At 55.9% G+C, this 17,685-nt stretch overlaps 1 protein-coding gene across 1 annotated transcript in view; it reads left to right on the forward strand.

Moving 5' to 3' along the window:
• The window catches only part of LOC100224348 (fibrillin-2), a 71,583-nt gene that overhangs the window by 27,613 nt on the left and 26,285 nt on the right, over window positions 1-17,685 (forward strand). The window contains exons 9-25 of the mRNA XM_072919490.1: window positions 3,742-3,894; window positions 4,647-4,844; window positions 5,291-5,434; window positions 5,546-5,665; window positions 6,287-6,412; window positions 7,389-7,511; window positions 8,725-9,000; window positions 9,474-9,527; window positions 10,754-10,879; window positions 11,653-11,778; window positions 12,786-12,905; window positions 13,320-13,457; window positions 13,705-13,755; window positions 14,099-14,224; window positions 15,371-15,598; window positions 15,713-15,838; window positions 16,244-16,372. Coding sequence (XP_072775591.1) covers window positions 3,742-3,894; window positions 4,647-4,844; window positions 5,291-5,434; window positions 5,546-5,665; window positions 6,287-6,412; window positions 7,389-7,511; window positions 8,725-9,000; window positions 9,474-9,527; window positions 10,754-10,879; window positions 11,653-11,778; window positions 12,786-12,905; window positions 13,320-13,457; window positions 13,705-13,755; window positions 14,099-14,224; window positions 15,371-15,598; window positions 15,713-15,838; window positions 16,244-16,372 — 2,364 coding nt within the window. The remainder of the gene's footprint in view (window positions 1-3,741; window positions 3,895-4,646; window positions 4,845-5,290; window positions 5,435-5,545; window positions 5,666-6,286; window positions 6,413-7,388; window positions 7,512-8,724; window positions 9,001-9,473; window positions 9,528-10,753; window positions 10,880-11,652; window positions 11,779-12,785; window positions 12,906-13,319; window positions 13,458-13,704; window positions 13,756-14,098; window positions 14,225-15,370; window positions 15,599-15,712; window positions 15,839-16,243; window positions 16,373-17,685) is intronic.

Consider the following 17,685-nt stretch of genomic DNA (forward strand, 5'->3'; position numbering starts at 1 on the left):
ACGGCTTTTGGGTCGGGATCAGGGCTGGGAATGTCCTCACGGGGATTTGGGAGTGGTGCTGGGATAGGTGGGAAATGCTCCTTCCTCCCCCGTGCTCACTGCTCCATCCTGCACCCAGCTGGATTGTCGGGGGCTTCCTCCCTCTCTGGAATTTGGGCTGTGGAAAGGGTTGGTGAGGATGTGAGGAGGAGGAGGAGGAGGATTTCTTTCAGTCCGTTAATGGGAATTGTCATTGGAATTCCCATTGGAATTGTCAGGGATTCAGAGTTCAAGTGGCTCCCTAAATCCCGCCCAAATTCAGGATTTCTTGCAGTCCTTTAATGGGAATTGTCATTGGAATTGCCATTGGAATTGTCAGGGATTCAGAGCTCGAGGGGCTCCCTAAATCCCCCCAAATTCAGGATTTCTTGCAGTCCTTTAATGGGAATTGTCATTGGAATTGCCATTGGAATTGTCAGGGATTCAGAGCTTGAGGGGCTCCCTAAATCCTCCAAAATTCAAGATTTCTTGCAGTCCTTTAATGGGAATTGTCCTGGGATAAAGGAGCAGCTCTGGGGTTACTCAAACTCAGCAGGGGCTCCAAATAAATCCCAGGGGCTTTTTTTTTACCCTGGTCTGAAAGTCCATTTGCCTTCAGGAAGATGAGGATGGGGAGATTTGGGAAGAGGAATTCTTCCAGCACAGGCAGAGGTTGGTGGTGCAGTGAAAAATGTCAGGTGCATTTCCATTTTCAGTGGAAATGAATACAATGAAAAAAAAAAACAAAAAACCCCCCCAAAAACCCAACCCAACTAAAAATCGGCTCCAAATTCTTTTCTAGCCACGGATTCTGGAGCAGGATTAAATGTTTTAGTTCCAGGAGGAAAAAAAATGTTGTGAAGTGTGAGTAAAAAGTAAAGCCCAAGTCCTCTTGTTTGGGAAACTGATAGATTTTAATGGGAATGGAATTTTTTCCTGCTGTTTCCCAGCCCCTGCCATGAGCCCAGAGGGGTGTGACAGTTCTGGGATGAGTCATGTGGACATTCCCCACTTTCCTTGAAACCAAGAGCTTTGAGAAACGAAAATAAATAAAATTAGAAAGCCCAGATTTAAAAATAGTGCCGGGCTGATGGAGCTGCGGCGGGCTCTGACTCCACCTGAGCCGGCTCTGGGTGCTGCAGCTTTTCCCTGAGCTCCTTTTTGGGACGGGCAGGGTTTGTTTTGGCAGAACCCACAGCTCCTGCTGGGGTGGGGCACCCAAATTTTGCCAGCTCTGCTCAGGGGGGGGTCAGTGGGATGGTACAAACATTAAATACCAGAAACTACCTGTGCTGGATTTACAATAACGTGCCAATATCTGTCACCTACGTTGGACAGTGTGTCCCCAGCCTGAACCAACAGAAAAATGCCAACACCACAGTGAAACATGGAGGGCATGAAGAAGGAGAAAAAGGACAAGACACACCCAATTCCTCCATCTTGTCCCCTTTGGACCCCTAATCTAGAATCCTAAAATTTTACTTTTGCACCCGTGCCACACTTAATTATTACTCATATCAAACACTCAGAGCTTGTAATTGATCCTGTAAGATTGAAAACTCTTTTCCATGGACAGAGATCACAGCCAGTGTCTCTGGGGGCTCTGTCCAGGGGGGTTCCTGACCCCTGAAGGGTCCCAGGGCAGCCAGAGGGAAGCTCTGGATTCCCACAGGGATGGACACACAAAGGCCAGTCCCAGCCTGGGCCATCAGAGCCTCCTTCAGTCCTGCTTGTGAAGGGCTCTGCAGGCAGCACCAGGAGCTGCCCCAGCAGCTGGGGGGGCTCCGTGGATTTTCCTTGCTGCAAAGGGTTCCTCTTCCAGAGCAGTTTAAGAGAATAATTTCCAAATGAAGAAAAACTGCCTTTCAGTGCATTCCCAGACGTGCACATGGTGTTCCTTCCTTCCCTGCCTGCGACTCAGCACTCCTGCTCTGGCCTTTTTTTGAGCTCTTTTTTATTTTCCTGGGAGTGCAGCAAAGCTCTGGGGGGTTTGGGTTGTGCCTCTCGCTGGGCAGCAGCAGCAGATTCAGCACCTCCATTTCTGGGTCTTGCTGAGCCTGGCCAAGCCCTGGGCTCAGACAGGGTTGGGGGGGTTTCATTGAGGGCTTTGCCTGCCCGAAGAGCCCTGGTTTTGATCCACTTTGGTCTAAGCAAGAGGAAAAAGGAAATCTGAGGGTTGTGGAATCATGGAATGGGTTGGGAGCGATCTCAGAGCTCATCCAGGACAGCTCCCACCACCCCAGTTTTGTGGGATTAGCTGTGCTGAATAATCTCTCCTGTTTCTCCTGGCATCAGGACACCCCCCATGGGATGTTCTGCCAGACCCCAGATCCAGCCTGGAATTGCTCCTGTCCCCTCAGGATGAGCAGGACCACCTCCCCCTCCTGCTCTGCCATCCTGGCTGGACCTGCTCACCCCCAGAGCCCTCTGGGCTCAGTCCCCACCTCTGAGCTCTCTCTAATCCCAGCTGGAATTTCCCCTCCCCTCTCTGCTGCAGCATTTTTTGCTTTACTGGGGTTTTGTGCAAACTGGGACCCAAACACCCCCAGGGCTTCTCCTCCCCTTCCTGAGGATTAGGGGCTGATCCAGTTTTGCACTCAATCCCCCCTTTCAAATTCCCCTTCTCCAGGTCTGCCTTTGTGCCTGCTGGTGTTTTTGGGTGGATAAAGTTTCCTGAAAGGAGCAATTCCCTCTGAATCCAGCTGTGAGCAGGGGTGGGGGCCGTGCCTGAGGAAGGAGCTGCTGGTCTGAGCTGGGGTCACTGTCCCCTGCGGTCCCCGAGCTGTGCTGGGAGCAGAATGCACCCAGAGCCCCCAGATCAAACAGCCCCGGGCAATTAATTCCAATTACACTCCCGGGAAGTGGCAGCCACATCCCGGGAGACTTTCCCCATCATTAACTGACTTGAGAAAAAACAAGGTGGGAGAGGAAGGAGGGGAAGATTCCAGGTTTTCCTGGAGGGATTGGTGCCAGGTGGAGCCTGCTGGATGTGAGAGACCCTCGGTCCCCTGGGCCTTGGCCAGGAGCCACAAACCCTCCCCAGCAGGGCCGGGGATGGGGTCAGGGGGGCCAGACTGAGAGGGGATGGCCAGGAGAGATTCCATTGGGATGGGCCCTGAGGAGCTGCCTGACAGGGTGGTGGTGGTGGCACATTGTGACCGTGTGTCTTCTCCCTGTGTCTCTCCCTGTTCTTGTCCCTGTCCCTTTCCCTGTCCTTGTCCCTGTTCCTGTCCTTCTCCCTGTGCTTCTTCCTGTCCTTGTCCCTCTTCCTGTCCCTGGCCCCATCTCTGTCTCCATCCCTGTCCCCTTCCCCTTCCCCTTCCCCTTCCCCTTCCCCTTCCTCTTCCTCTTCCCTTCCCCTTCCCCTTCCTCTTCCTCTTCCTCTTTCCCCTTGCCATCCCTGTCCCATCCCCATCCCCATCCCACCCCGTCCCCATCCCACCCCTGTCCCCATCCCCATCCCACCCCCGTCCCTATCCCATCCCTGTCCCATCCCTGTCCCTGTCCCATCCCTGTCCCACCCCTGTCCCTGTCCCTGTCCCACCCCCATCCCCATCCCATCCCTGTCCCTGTCCCTGTCCCACCCCTGTCCCTGTCCCACCCCCATCCCCATCCCATCCCTGTCCCTGTCCCTGTCCCACCCCTGTCCCTGTCCCATCCCCGTCCCACCCCATCCCCATCCCACCCCATCCCCATCCCACCCCTGTGGGTGCTGTCCCGCAGACCAGCGCCTGGGCACGTGTTTCTCGGCGCTGCTGGGCGGGCGCTGTGCCGGGGACGTGCCGGGCCAGGCCAGCAGGATGCAGTGCTGCTGTGACTCGGGGCGCTGCTGGGCCATCGGCCAGACCCCCGAGATGTGCCCGGTGCGGGGCTCGGGTGAGTGACACCCCTCAAACCCAGCGCCCTAAACCTGCACCTCTTGGAAAATGAGGTTGGCAAAGCTCTCCAGAGCACTGCCAAGGCCACCAAACCCTGTCCCCAAGCTGCCACATCCCCATGGCCTTTAAACCCCTTCGGGGACGGGCACTCCTTTGCCAAAGCCACCATTTCCAAGAGGAATTTTTTCCCTGATATCCAACCTAACTCTCCCCTGGCACAGCTTGAGGCTGCTCCCTCCCGTCCCATCCCTTGTCACCTGGGGGAAAAGCCCAACCCCATCACCCGGGGGTGCTGCTCCTCCTACCTGGCCTCACCTGAGGCAAGGATTGATCCCTGTCTGTTGGAATACCAGGCTATTCCTCCACGGTCAGGGGGAATAAAACTCAGGAAAGGTTTTGTTCTCCTCCTGCTCCTGCCCTTGGCTCCCAGCACAGCTGCACCTTGGGGAGCCCGGGCAGGAGGAGGCCCAGGGATGGAGCCACATCCCTGTGCATCCATCCCCTCCTTCAGCCCCAGCTCTGAGCAGGGCACAGCACCTCCCTGGAGGGATCCCTCGGTGCCAGGCACCCCAAAAATCCTCTGCCAGACCCCCTTACGCCCCATTATGTGTGGTGGGGTGAGGAGTGTTCAATCCCCCCTCATCCCTGTGCCCCATTCCCGTCATTTCCCATGGCCGTTCCCATCGGGACCCACCCTTTGCTCCCTGCAGGGGATCCGGGCACTGCTGGCAAAGCCCTGTTTTCTTTCAGACGAGTACCGCAGGCTCTGCATCGAGGGGCTCCCGGTGGTGCCAGGCTTCCCCGGGAACTTCCCGGGAATCCCTGGATTCGTGCCCAACGGAGTCGGGCCGGGACTCAACGGGCCCGGCGGCATCGGCCCCAACGGGGCGAACGGACAGGGCGGGATCCCGGGGCTGCCCGGGATGGGCCCCGGGAGCTCCAGCATCGGTAATTCCCGGCTTTTTCCTCCTCTGAGGGCTGGAATGCTGCTCCCAGCCGGACACACAGATTGTCCTGGCTCAGGGGAGAGCTGGGATGTGGCACCGGTGCTGGGCAGGAGCTGAGCCCACACACAGATCCAGCGAGGCGGGGTCTGGTCTGGAATGGCTCCCTGGTTCCCAAATCGGTTCCCAAAAGCTCCAAATAAGAACGGAGCTTTCCCACCACCACTGCGGCCTCGTGCTCCCCACCTGGGACCTTCTGACATCCCCTCAGAGAGCTCCTGGGGCATCATCCCTGCCACCATCCCAAGTCCTGGGACATCCCAGGGCTCCCCAGCCCTGCCTGTGTCCTCCAGGAACTGCCACCATCCCGAGTCCTGGGACATCCCAGGGCTCCATCACCCCTCCCAGTGCTTTGCCCAAAGGTTCCCCAACCCTCCCTGTGCCCCCCAGGAACGGCCACGCTGAACCAGACCATCGACATCTGCAAACACTTCACCAACCTGTGCCTGAACGGGCGCTGCATCCCCACCCCGTCCAGCTACCGCTGCGAGTGCAACATGGGCTACAAGCAGGACGTCCGAGGGGAGTGCATCGGTGAGTAGGGGCTGCTCCCAAAGCTCCCAGAGCTCCTCCAGGCTGCTCTTCCCATTCCTGGGCTCTGCTGTGCCCCAGGGGCGCTCACAGCTGGGGTTTCCCCCCTTGCAGATGTGGACGAGTGCTCGAGCAGCCCCTGCGTCCACGGCGACTGCGTCAACACCCCGGGCTCCTACCACTGCAAGTGCCACGAGGGCTTCCAGAGCACCCCCACCAAGCAGGCCTGCATTGGTAAGGGCTGTCCCCCCCTTTCTGGGGCATGGCAGAGGGGTCAGCAGAGCCCCTGGCACCAAAAAAGGGCTGTAGGGGTGAAGTGCAGTGAGGAGTCCCCAGCAGGGATGGGTGTGGGATGGGATCTCTCCAGGAGAAGTTTCCTCTGCCTTGGCTTTCCTTAAAATGTTCTGGTGGCAATCAAGGGACCTGCAGAGTCCTCCCCAAGAGCAGAATTCTGTTGGGAGATCTTCATTTGGCAAAAGGGGGGATTCTGGGCCATGTTGGTGTGGATGCAGGGTTTCCAGCAAGGCTGTTCTGCCAGGAGGCTGCTGCAGGTGAGGGACTGCCAAAAACGAGGGATGGGAAGGGAATGTTCCCCCATGGGAACAACGAGAAAAGGCAGATTCCCATGGCAGTGCCCAAGCTTTGAAATTTTCATTTTCTCCCTTCCTGACAAAGTGGCTTCCAGAGGCTCCCCCACTGCCTGGCAAGCTGAAAAGATTCCGATTTCCCAAGTGGGATTTTTGAAGATGAATTCCTGTGTCTGAAGGCACCTGCCTGGGTTTCTCATGGTGGGAATATTGAGCTGGGACTGCTCCTGTCTCTCCCTGCTCCCACTTTTTGGTGCTTTCCCTGCAGACATTGACGAGTGCATCATGAACGGGGTGATGTGCAGGAACGGGCGCTGCGTCAACACCGACGGCAGCTTCCAGTGCATCTGCAACGCCGGCTTTGAGATCACCCCCGACGGCAAGAACTGCGTTGGTGAGGGTCCTGTGGCCTCCAGCAGCTCAGGGCTGAGCTGGGAACACCTTCTCCCCGGGGCATGAATCTGGGCTGTCCCCAAGGAGAGAGCTGGGGAGGTGTTTCCATGAGGGTGTTGTGTGCTGTCAGAATCTGTGGTATTGATGATTCTGAGATTGTAAAAGTCTCTGTCTGTCAGCCCCGCTGCCAAAGCAGAAGCCATAATTGGTCTGTGCTGTTTCCAAGGTTGTTTATTCTGTTTATCTCTAACATGTTCTGCTGCCCTGCCGCAGCTCTGTCCTGCAGGGCAGCGTGTGGGGCTCTGCCCTCAGTGGGATGGTACAAACATTAAATACCACAAACTACCTGTGCTGGATTTACAATAACGTGCCAATATCTGTCACCTACGTTGGACAGTGTGTCCCCAGCCTGAACCAACAGAAAAATGCCAACAGCACAGTGAAACATGGAGGGCATGAAGAAGGAGAAAAAGGACAAGGCACACCCAATTTCCTCCTTCTTGTCCCCTTTGGACCCCTCATCTAGAATCCTAAAATTTTACTTTTGCACCCGTGCCACACTTAATTATTACTTATATCAAACACTCAGAGCTGGTAATTCATCCTGTAAGATTGAAAACTCTTTTCCATGGACAGAGACCACAGACAGTGTCTCTGGGGGCTCTGTCCAGGGGGGTTCCTGACCCCTGCCAGGGTCCCAGGGCAGCCAGAGGGAAGCTCTGGATTCCCACAGTGCTCCTGTGGTTTTGGGGTGCAGAGGATCAGCAGAGCTGGGGCTGGAGCAGGAGGTGCTGCAGGGGAGCTGGGCATGAGCTCTGACCAGGAAAGGTGACCCTGGGCGTGGAGCTGATGCTCTTGGGGGTTCCCCCTCCATCTCCAGCACCCACCACCACAGTTTATCCATGGGATGGGGCACAGGGGGGTTTGGAGCACGGGAGGGTCTTGCTGCAGCTCCAGGGTCCTGTCTGTGCCCCCAGACCACGACGAGTGTGCCACCACCAACATGTGCCTCAACGGGATGTGCATCAACGAGGACGGGAGCTTCAAGTGCATCTGCAAACCCGGCTTTGTCCTGGCTCCCAATGGGCGCTACTGCGTGGGTGAGTGAATCCCAGCTGGCTCTTCCCAATCCCAGCCCCTGCCCACCTTCCTGGGCACCTGTGAGCGCCTCAGGGCAAGGCTGGCTGAGAAATCCAAGGGTGTGGCCGGGCAGCTCCTGAAATTCTGAATTTCTGCTGCCAGAAATTGTCTCTTCGTGGGAGAACGGGAAAAAGGGGGAAGGTTCTCATATCCTGAGCCCCTGTCTGTGTGTCCTGAGCCTCTCTCCGTGTGTCCCGAGCCTTTCTCAGTGTCTTTGACCCTCTGAGTGTCCTGAGCCTCTTTTCAGTGGGATTTGAGCCTTGTCTGTGTGTCCTGATGCCCTGTCTGTGTGTCCTGAGCCCCTGTCCATGTGTTCTGTCCCCTCTCTGTGTGTCCCAGTCCCCCCTCTTCATATCCCAGCCCTCTCTCCTCATGTCCCAGCCCTTTCTCAGTGATTCCCAGCCCTCTCCTCATGTCCCAATCCCCTCTCTGTGTGTCCCATCCCTCTCCATGTGTCCCACCCCTCTCCATGTGTCCCACCCCTCTCTTCATGTCCCAATCCCCTCTCCATGTGTCCCAATCCCCTCTCCATTCGTCCCAATCCCTCTCCATGTGTCCCATCCCTCTCCATGTGTCCCACCCCTCTCCTCATGTCCCAATCCCCTCTCCATGTGTCCCATCCCTCTCTCCATGTGTCCCATCCCTCTCTCCATGTATCCCATCCCTCTCCATGTGTCCCACCCCTCTCCATGTGTCCCACCCCTCTCCATGTGTCCCATCCCTCTCCATGTGTCCCAATCCCCTCTCCATGTGTCCCATCCCTTTCCATGTGTCCCAATCCCCTCTCCATTCATCCCAACCCTCTCTCCATGTGTCCCACCTCTCTCCTCATGTCCCAATCCCCTCTCCATGTGTCCCATCCCTCTCTCCATGTGTCCCAATCCCCTCTCCATGTGTCCCAATCCCCTCTCCATGTGTCCCAATCCCCTCTCCATGTGTCCCAATCTCCTCTCCATGTGTCCCAATCCCCTCTCCATGCGTCCCAATCCCCTCTCCATGTGTCCCAATCCCCTCTCCATGTGTCCCAATCCCTCTCTCCTCATGTCCCAATCCCCTCTCCATGTGTCCTATCCCTCTCTCCATGTGTCCCAATTCCCTCTCCACGTGTCCCCTCCCTCTCTCCTCGTGTCCCTCACCCTGAGCTCACCCCGCTCCCTGTCCTGCCGTGCTCAGACATCGACGAGTGCGAGACGCCGGGGATCTGCATGAACGGCTGGTGCATCAACACCGAGGGCTCCTTCCGCTGCGAGTGCCTGGGGGGCCTGGCCATCGGCGTGGACGGCCGGGTCTGCGTGGACACCCACATGCGCAGCACCTGCTACGGGGGCATCAAAAAGGGCACCTGTGCCCGCCCCTTCCCCGGCGCCGTCACCAAATCCGAGTGCTGCTGCGCCAACCCCGACCACGGCTTCGGGGAGCCCTGCCAGCCCTGCCCGGCCAAGAACTCCGGTGAGGCCATCCCTGGCCGTGCCAGGGGTGCTCAGGGGGTGTTCCTGGGGTGGTTTGGGCAGCTTGGAGAACTGTAGGAATGGGGAAAGGGGTGCCAGGCAGGCAAAAAAGGGAGAGTGGGTGCCCAGATCTGGTGCTGGGATGTTGGAAGTGGCAGTATCAGGATTAAAATGCACAAAGTTGTGGCACCAAGGTTGGGAGAGCTCGAGGGAGGTTTGGATAGCGCTCCCAGGAACAGGGTGGGATTGTTGGGGTGTCTGGGCAGGGCCAGGGGTTGGGCTGGATGATCCTTGGGGTCCCTCCTGATTCAGCTGGTTCTGTGCTTGTGTTGTATGAGCATAAACGGGCCTAGAGCTGCCCTCTGACAAACACAGAATGGAACCTGGGCAGGTTGGAGCACTCGTCTCAGTGCCCCTCACTGTGGGTGGGGAGTGTCCTGCCCCGCTGATGGCTCTGCTGTGCTCTGTCCCCAGCGGAATTCCAGGCTCTCTGCAGCAGCGGCATCGGGATCACGGCTGATGGCAGAGGTGGGTGCAGGATTTCAGAGGTGGGTGCAGGATTTCAGAGGTGGGTGCAGGATTTCAGAGGTGGGTGCAGGATTCCTCAGGGGCATTCAGGATTCCTCAGGGAAGTGCGAGATTCCACGGGCACATCCCGCAGCACCCTCAGCTGCTTTTCCTGGAGCGGGGATGGATCGGTGGGAGCTGTGCCAGGAGAGGCTGGGCTGTACTCCCCGCTGTGATGGGAAGGAGCAGTGGGACCCTCCTGGTTGTTTCCCTCCTCTGCTCTCCAGCTCCTCCTTGGGGTGTCCCAGGCAGAGGGAGGTGACAAACCGTGCTGCCAAGGGGCTGCTTGGAGTTCCAAAGGTCCCAGTGCCAGCTGGGCAGTGCTTGGATCAGCAGGGAGAGCACGGAGCAGCCAGGCAGCCACGGCCTTGCCAAGCCTTCCAGAGGGAAGGAGCCAGAGGCGAAGCCCCGGTGGCTCCTTGGGCTCCCATCCAGGGCTCCGTGTCCTGGCCGGAGGCAGTCCCGTGGGAATGATGAGACTCTCTCTAGCAAGGCCATGCTCTGGTCATTCCAGCCCTGCCTGGCTGCACTCAGAGCTCTCCAGGCTGAGTTTCCCTGGATGGAGGCCCGCTCCGAGAGCGTGGGGACAAAGGCCAGCAGTGCCTGGGCAGCTGTGGCCATCTGGCACTGCGGGGACCCTGCGGTGCCAGCACAGACTGCGCTGGGCTGGGCGAGGCTGGGGCTTGCCAGGGGGAATCTCTGCCCTGGCACCGGGGGTTGGCTCCAAAGGAGCAGAGGAAGGGATGCTGCTGCAGGGAAGGGACGGTGCCCACCTGGCTGCCACCCTTCTGCCTCACTCGGTGCTGAACCCAGGGGTGATTCCAGGGCCTGAGCTCGGTGCTGGGATAAAGAAGACTCTGGGATGTCACACGAGGACCTGAGAGCCCTTGACATTAAACTGGGCTTATCCCAGCCCCTTATCCAGCTCTCTCCTGAGCTCAGAGCCCCAGGCTGGGTCAGGACAGGGAGAAGCTGTGGCTGCCCCATCCTTGGATTGTCCAGAGCCAGGCTGGACAGGGTTTGGAGCAGCCTGGAATGGTGGAAGTGCAACGAGATGGGCTTTAAGGTCCCTCCCAACCCAAACCATTCTGGGACCCCATGATTCCTGCAGTGAAGAGCCAGGAGGTGGAAGGTTTCCGCCTCTGCATTTGCTGGGGTCCACCTCATGTGCCTCTTTTCCCTGTCAGACATCAACGAGTGTGCCCTGAACCCCGACATCTGCCCCAACGGGATGTGCGAGAACCTGCGGGGGAGCTACCGCTGCATCTGCAACCTGGGCTACGAGTCCGACCCCACGGGCAAGAACTGCGTGGGTGAGTCAGGGCCTGGCACTCGGGGGGCTCAGGGGGTGCAGGGGGGCCAGGCACCTCCAGGAGCTGCTGCAGCACCTCCAGCACCACCCAAATCCTGCCCAGCAGTTGAACTGGGGGGAGAATGGGAAGGGTGGAAGCTGGAGAGCTCATGGGTTGGGATGAGGACGCTTCAGTGGGGAAAGGAGAACAGGGAATCCATTCCGTGCTCCCCGAGGGCAGGTGTTCAACGCCTCCAGGAGAGCAGGGGCAGCTCTGATTTCTGCTCTGGGAGCAGGGACAGGGCCCAGGGAATGGCTGGAGCTGTGCCAGGGGCGTGGGATGGAGATCAGGAAAGGTTTGGGGATTTGGGATGGAGATCAGGAATAGGTTCGGGGATTTGGGATGGAGATCAGGGAAAGGTTCTGGGATTTGGGATGGAGATCAGGAAAAGGTTGAGGGCATTTCAGATGGAAATAAGGGAAAGGTTTAGTGATTTGGGATGGAGATCAGGGAAAGGTCCTGGGATTTGGGATGGAGATCAGGGAAAGGTCCTGGGATTTGGGCTGGAGATCAGGGAAAGGTTCTTCCCACTGAGGGTGCCGGGCACTGAATTCCCCCAGGAATGGTCCCAGCCCCAGCCCTGCCAGAGCTGCAGGAGCGCTGGGACAGCGCTCTGGAACAGGATGGATTGTTGGGGTGCAGAGACCGGGGTTGGATCAATGCTCCACGACTGTGTGGGGGAAATTAACCCTTCCCAGCCCGAAGCAGCTGACGGATGCCACGTCTGTCCCCAGATGTGGACGAGTGCAGCGTCAACCGGCTGCTGTGTGACAACGGGCTGTGCAGGAACACCCCGGGCAGCTACACCTGCACCTGCCCCAAGGGCTTCGTGTTCCGCACCGAGACCGACACCTGCGAAGGTAACGGGGCCGGGCAGCCGAAACATCTGAGCCGGGAAACCAGAGCCATTTCCTCCAGGGCCGCAAAATTTGAGCTTGAGGCTTGACCAAAATTGCAAGGTTTGGGGAATTTGATTGAAAGGCTGTGATTTGGAGGGAGAGAAATGGTTTCCTGTGCGCAGAGGCCTCAAATATTTGAGAACTGGCACTTTGCACACAAATGCCCCAACCACCCTCGGTCCAAATAATTTTTTAAAATCTTGCATTTTTTTATATTGTTATTAGGGATGTCTATATTACATGTGTATAATTTATATATTTATATGGAATTCATATATAATTTATAATTTATTATTTATGTAATATATGATGTAGTATTTCTTACATTCTATATTGTATTGTTCTGTAATATAAATATAATATATAGTATATAGTATATAATATATAATATATAATATATAATATATAATATATAATATATAATATATAATATATAATATATAATAGATACTATATAATAGATACTATATAATATATTGTATATATAGTTGCATAATAATATATAATTATAGACATATTATATATTATATATAATAATATATAATATATAATATATATCATTTATATTATATAATATCAGCAACATACCATGTATTATATATATTTATGATATAAATTATATTGGTATATTATATAATATTTTTATGTTCTATAGCACATATTATATCACAATATATTTATATATTACATAGTTTATATATATGTATTTATAGATATTTTAACATCTCTTAAACTTATATAGAATATATTTATATATAATATAAATATATATAAATATATATTTATCTCTTAAACTATTATTATAACGTCTCTTAAACCTATATATATCTCTTATTATTATATCTAAATCAATGTAAAAATCCAATTTAAACCCACCATTCTTCACTCTCTGTGCTCTCACCTCCTCCAGTCTCTGTCCCCCCAGGCCGTGTCCCTGTCACTGCCCTCTTTGTCCCCTTGTCCCGCAGACATCAACGAGTGCACGTCCAACCCGTGTGTGAACGGGCTGTGCCGGAACAACGCCGGCTCCTTCGCCTGCGAGTGCTCCCCGGGCAGCAAGCTGGACCCCAGTGGCACCATCTGTGTGGGTGAGCAGGGCTGGCTGCTGCCAGGGCCGGGTGGCACTGCTAGTGTCACCCTGCGCTGCCACCCGGGCTGGCCCAGGGACAGCAATTCCGGAGGGCAGGGCTGGATGGGATGCTGCGGAGGAATTCCCGGCCGGGATGGAATTCCCAGAGCAGCTGTGGCTGCCCTGGGTCCCTGGCAGTGTCCAAGGCCAGGCTGGAGCACCCTGGGAGCAGGGAAGGTGTCCCCATGGCAGGGGTGGCACTGGAGGGGTCTTAAGGCTCTGGGGACCAGCCCGGTTTGTGGGAACAGCCACATCCTAAGGGATGGGGAAGGACATTTCCCAGGAGCAGTGGGGAAGGACAGCTCCTCTCAGGGCTTCCACGCCCTGGGCAGGGGGCAGGGGCAGCCCCTGAGCCCCCGCTGTGTCCCTGCAGACAGCATGAAGGGCACCTGCTGGCTCAACATCCAGGACGGGCGCTGCGAGGTCAACATCAACGGGGCCACGCTGAAATCCGAGTGCTGTGCCACCCTGGGCGCAGCCTGGGGCAGCCCCTGCGAGCGCTGCGAGATCGGTGAGTGTCGGAATCTGAGCTATTGATGATTCTGAGATTGTAAAAGTCTCTGTCTGTCAGCCCCGCTGCCAAAGAAGAAGCCATAATCTGTCTGTGCTGTTTTAAGGGACGGGATGGGGTTGGTGGGTGTTGTGAAGGGCCAGGAGTTGTGCTGGATGATCCTGTGGGTCCTTCCCAGCTCTGGATATTCCATGATTCTGTGGGAATGCTGGAAGGGTTTCCATGCTGACATCCCTGTCCCTTGCAGACACCGCCTGTCCCCGGGGGTACGCCCGCATGAAGGGGGTCACCTGTGAAGGTAAAGTGCTGCAGGGACGGAAAACTGCTCTTCTTGGGAATGTGATCGCTGTTCTCCTGCCTCTCCGAGTCTTGTGGGGGGATCTCCACTCTCTGGCCCTTTGTCTGTCTGTGTGTCTGTCTGTGTGTGTCTGTGTCTGTGTCTCTCTGTCTGTCTGTGTGTCTCTCTGTCTGTCCATGTGTCTGTGCCCAGATCCTGGCTCCATTTCTGCCCTGTTTTCCTGGGTAAGTTGCCACTTGGAGCCCAGTGAGCAGCTCTGGGCTCCTCCCAGCTCCTCCAGGAGCCCCTTGAGGCCCCCCTGGCCGTGTCCCCGAGCCATCCCCCCCCTTGTCCCACCCCACAGATGTGAACGAGTGCGAGGTGTTCCCTGGCGTGTGCCCCAACGGGCGCTGCGTGAACTCGGCCGGCTCCTTCCGCTGCGAGTGCCCCGAGGGGCTGACCCTGGATGGCACTGCCAGGACCTGTGTGGGTAAGGACACCTCCTCTACCCAGATCCTGCCCTCCCAGGTGCTCCCTCCCCACCAGCAATTCTTGGGAATTGAGTCATACCTGAAAGACCCTAAAAAACCTCACAGCTGAACCAGAGTTTCGTGTCCCCAAGTCCAACCATTCTCCTTCTTGGGTGGGCTTCAGGAGTGGCCAAACAACCTCAGGAGTTAAGGACGTGGCCCAGCAGCCGTAAAAAACCCCAGTGCCACACTTCTGCCCTTTGTCGGGGCCACCTGCGCTTGCACCACCGCGTTTAAGCAAAGCCTGGATGTGGCACTCGGTGCCACGGTCTGGGTGACACGCTGCTGTCACGTCCCACGATCCCAAAGCTCTTTTCCTGTTGGAATCTGTGGGTATTGGTGATTCCAAGATTGTAAAAGTCTCTGTCTGTCAGCCCCACAGCCAAAGCAGAAGCCATAATTGGTCTGTGCTGGTTTCAAGGTTGTTTATTCTGTTTATCTCTAACATGTTCTGCTGCCCTGCCGCAGCTCTGTCCTGCAGGGCAGCGTGTGGGGCTCTGCCCCCAGTGGGATGGTACAAACATTAAATACCACAAACTACCTGTGCTGGATTTACAATAACGTGCCAATATCTGTCACCTACGTTGGACAGTGTGTCCCCAGCCTGAACCAACAGAAAAATGCCAACACCACAGTGAAACATGGAGGGCATGAAGAAGGAGAAAAAGGACAAGGCACACCCAATTTCCTCCATCTTGTCCCCTTTGAACCCCTAATCTAGAATCCTAAAATTTTACTTTTGCACCCGTGCCACACTTAATTATTACTGATATCAAACACTCAGAGCTGGTAATTCATCCTGTAAGATTGAAAACTCTTTTCCATGGACAGAGATCACAGCCAGTGTCTCTGGGGGCTCTGTCCAGGGGGGTTCCTGACCCCTGCCAGGGTCCCAGGGCAGCCAGAGGGAAGCTCTGGATTCCCACATTTTCCAACCCGAATTCTGGGATTCTGTGACACTCCACATTCTGGCCCTGTTGCTGTGCTGTGGAACCCCTCCCAGTAAAGGTTTTCCCTCCCGCGTGGGCGCGGTTTGGAGAGCGCCCCGTGGCCAAAGCCGCCCGTGGGGGACAGCAGGGTGGGGCTGAGGCGCCGTGTGTCCCCAGACGTGCGGGTGGAGCAGTGCTACATGCGCTGGGACGAGGACGAGTGCACGGAGCCGCTGCCCGGCAAGTTCCGCATGGACATGTGCTGCTGCTCCGTGGGCTCGGCCTGGGGCTCCGACTGCGAGGAGTGTCCCCGCGCGGGCTCCGCCGAGTTCAAGGCGCTGTGTCCCCGCGGGCCCGGCTTCGCCAACCGCGGCGACGTGCTCTCGGGACGGCCCTTCTACAAAGGTGAGGGGCACTCGGGGGCTGCTGGGGCCCAGCTGGGCTCGCTCCCTCTCCGTTTGAGCTGAGGGGGCTCGTGGAGAGCCCCCCTGGCTGGATGTCTCCGATGAACCCCCTCAGATGTCAACGAGTGCAAGGTGTTCTCCGGGCTGTGCACCCACGGCACCTGCAGGAACACCATCGGCAGCTTCAGGTGCATCTGCGGCAATGGCTTTGCTCTGGATGCTGAGGAGAGGAACTGCACAGGTGAGGGACCCCCGCTCTGGGCTGTTCCTGCTGCTTCTGGGGGGCTCAGCGGGCTGGGGATGCCCAGAGGAGTTCTGGCACTTATGAAGGGACATGGGGAGGAGCCATGGGCACCAGAGCCAGGGTGGATGGGGTTTGGAACAGCCTGGGATAGTGGAAGGTGTCCCTGGGTGGGATTTAAGGTCCCTCCAACCCAAACCATCCTGGAATTCCGTGATTCCACAAGGCTCCTCCTGCCTGTGGGGCGAAGGCTCAGCCCTGCCCCAGGGAGCAGCAGAACTGCAGCCTCTCCAAGGATGGGGGATTCCTTTGCCTGCTGATCCCTGGGTGCTGTGCAGGCAGCCCAGCGCTGGCTCTGGCCCTGCTGGTGGCCTGTCCTGCCCCACGGCCTGTCCTTGTCCCCAGACATCGACGAGTGCCGCATCTCCCCCGACCTGTGTGGCCACGGCTCCTGTGTGAACACCCCGGGCAGCTTCGAGTGCGAGTGCTTCGAGGGCTACGAGAGCGGCTTCATGATGATGAAGAACTGCATGGGTGAGCAGGGCTCAGCCCCCAAGGGCACCTCCTGACCCTCCTGGGACAGGGAGGGCACAGCCAGAGCTGCCCAGCTCCCCAAACACTGCATGGATCGAGCTCTCCATGAGGAGCTCTGGGACACCCTGTGCCCCCTTCCACCCTCTCAGTTCTTGGGGCTCCCTTCACCTGCCCTTTTAACCTCCCTTCATCCTCACACAGTTCCTTACAGCTCCTCCCGTCTGCCCAAGGCTTGTTTTTATTCTGTCAGAGTCTCATCTGTTTTCAATTGAATAATTCTTGTTTGGAGCTTAAAAAAATCCCATCAGTGACCTCAGTACGTCAGTTTGTCTCACAGCTCAGCCAGACTTTTGCTGTCCTCTAATTCCTGGCATTCCACGTTCCTCTCCTCTGTCCAGCCAGACTCACTTGTCTGACTGACCTGCTCTTAATATTCTGCTTTGGCTTGGACTTTCAAACCACTTCAAGCCATGATTCAACATAATTTATTTATTTTTCATGTTTTATTCTCTGTGCTCTTTTAAAATAAATCACTGCCCCTGGCAGGGGCTTTGTCTTTTCTGTACAATTTGTAGCGTGGGTTTCCACAGCTCCCACTGATCATCCTCCTCCTCCTGCTCCATTTCTGGGACACTGGGAATGTCACAGTCCTCACCCATGACCTGGTGCCTTCTTGCATCGGATTTCTAATCTTTATAGAAGGATATAAATTTCATTGTTCTGCTTTTAAATTTAATGCTCACTCTTACTTCTCCAATTCCACTTTATCCTTTTTTTTCTGAGTGACAGGGAGCTGAGTCATCTCACCCCAAAGGGGGTGGTGACGTTTTGTCATTGCCTGTGGTCAAGGATTAACTTCTTCCCACCTGTGTTTGGCAAAAGAATTTGGCTTCAGCCTCCTGAGGGATGAATTCTTTCCAGCCTGGGGCAGGGGACAACTCCAGCAGTGAAAATGCAATCTGGGATTCACCAGAAACAGGCTCCCACTGATCTGGGGGTGTTTGGTAGGGACCTGTCACCCCCATTTTCAGGTGTATCTTAGCCCTCTTTACCTGAAAATCTCATCAGTGTTTTATCCAAATCAGGGAAAATAACCCATTATTAACTTCAAGGAAAAGAAACATGAGAAGAAAATTAGGATTTTTTTAAAATATATCCAACCCCAGTCCCTTTCTCTTCTGTCACTGAGGGGCTCTTGGGTTCTGCTGAGGTTGAGGCACAAGCTGGGATTTGCCAACATTCAGACTCCAACCAGGAGAGCACTGGAGCCAAGCCCTGCCCTCCCTGCCCTGTTAACTGTGGGATATTCCCTG

Source organism: Taeniopygia guttata, chromosome 28 (genome assembly GCF_048771995.1).
Source record: "Taeniopygia guttata chromosome 28, bTaeGut7.mat, whole genome shotgun sequence".
In the NCBI taxonomy this organism is placed as follows: domain Eukaryota; kingdom Metazoa; phylum Chordata; class Aves; order Passeriformes; family Estrildidae; genus Taeniopygia; species Taeniopygia guttata.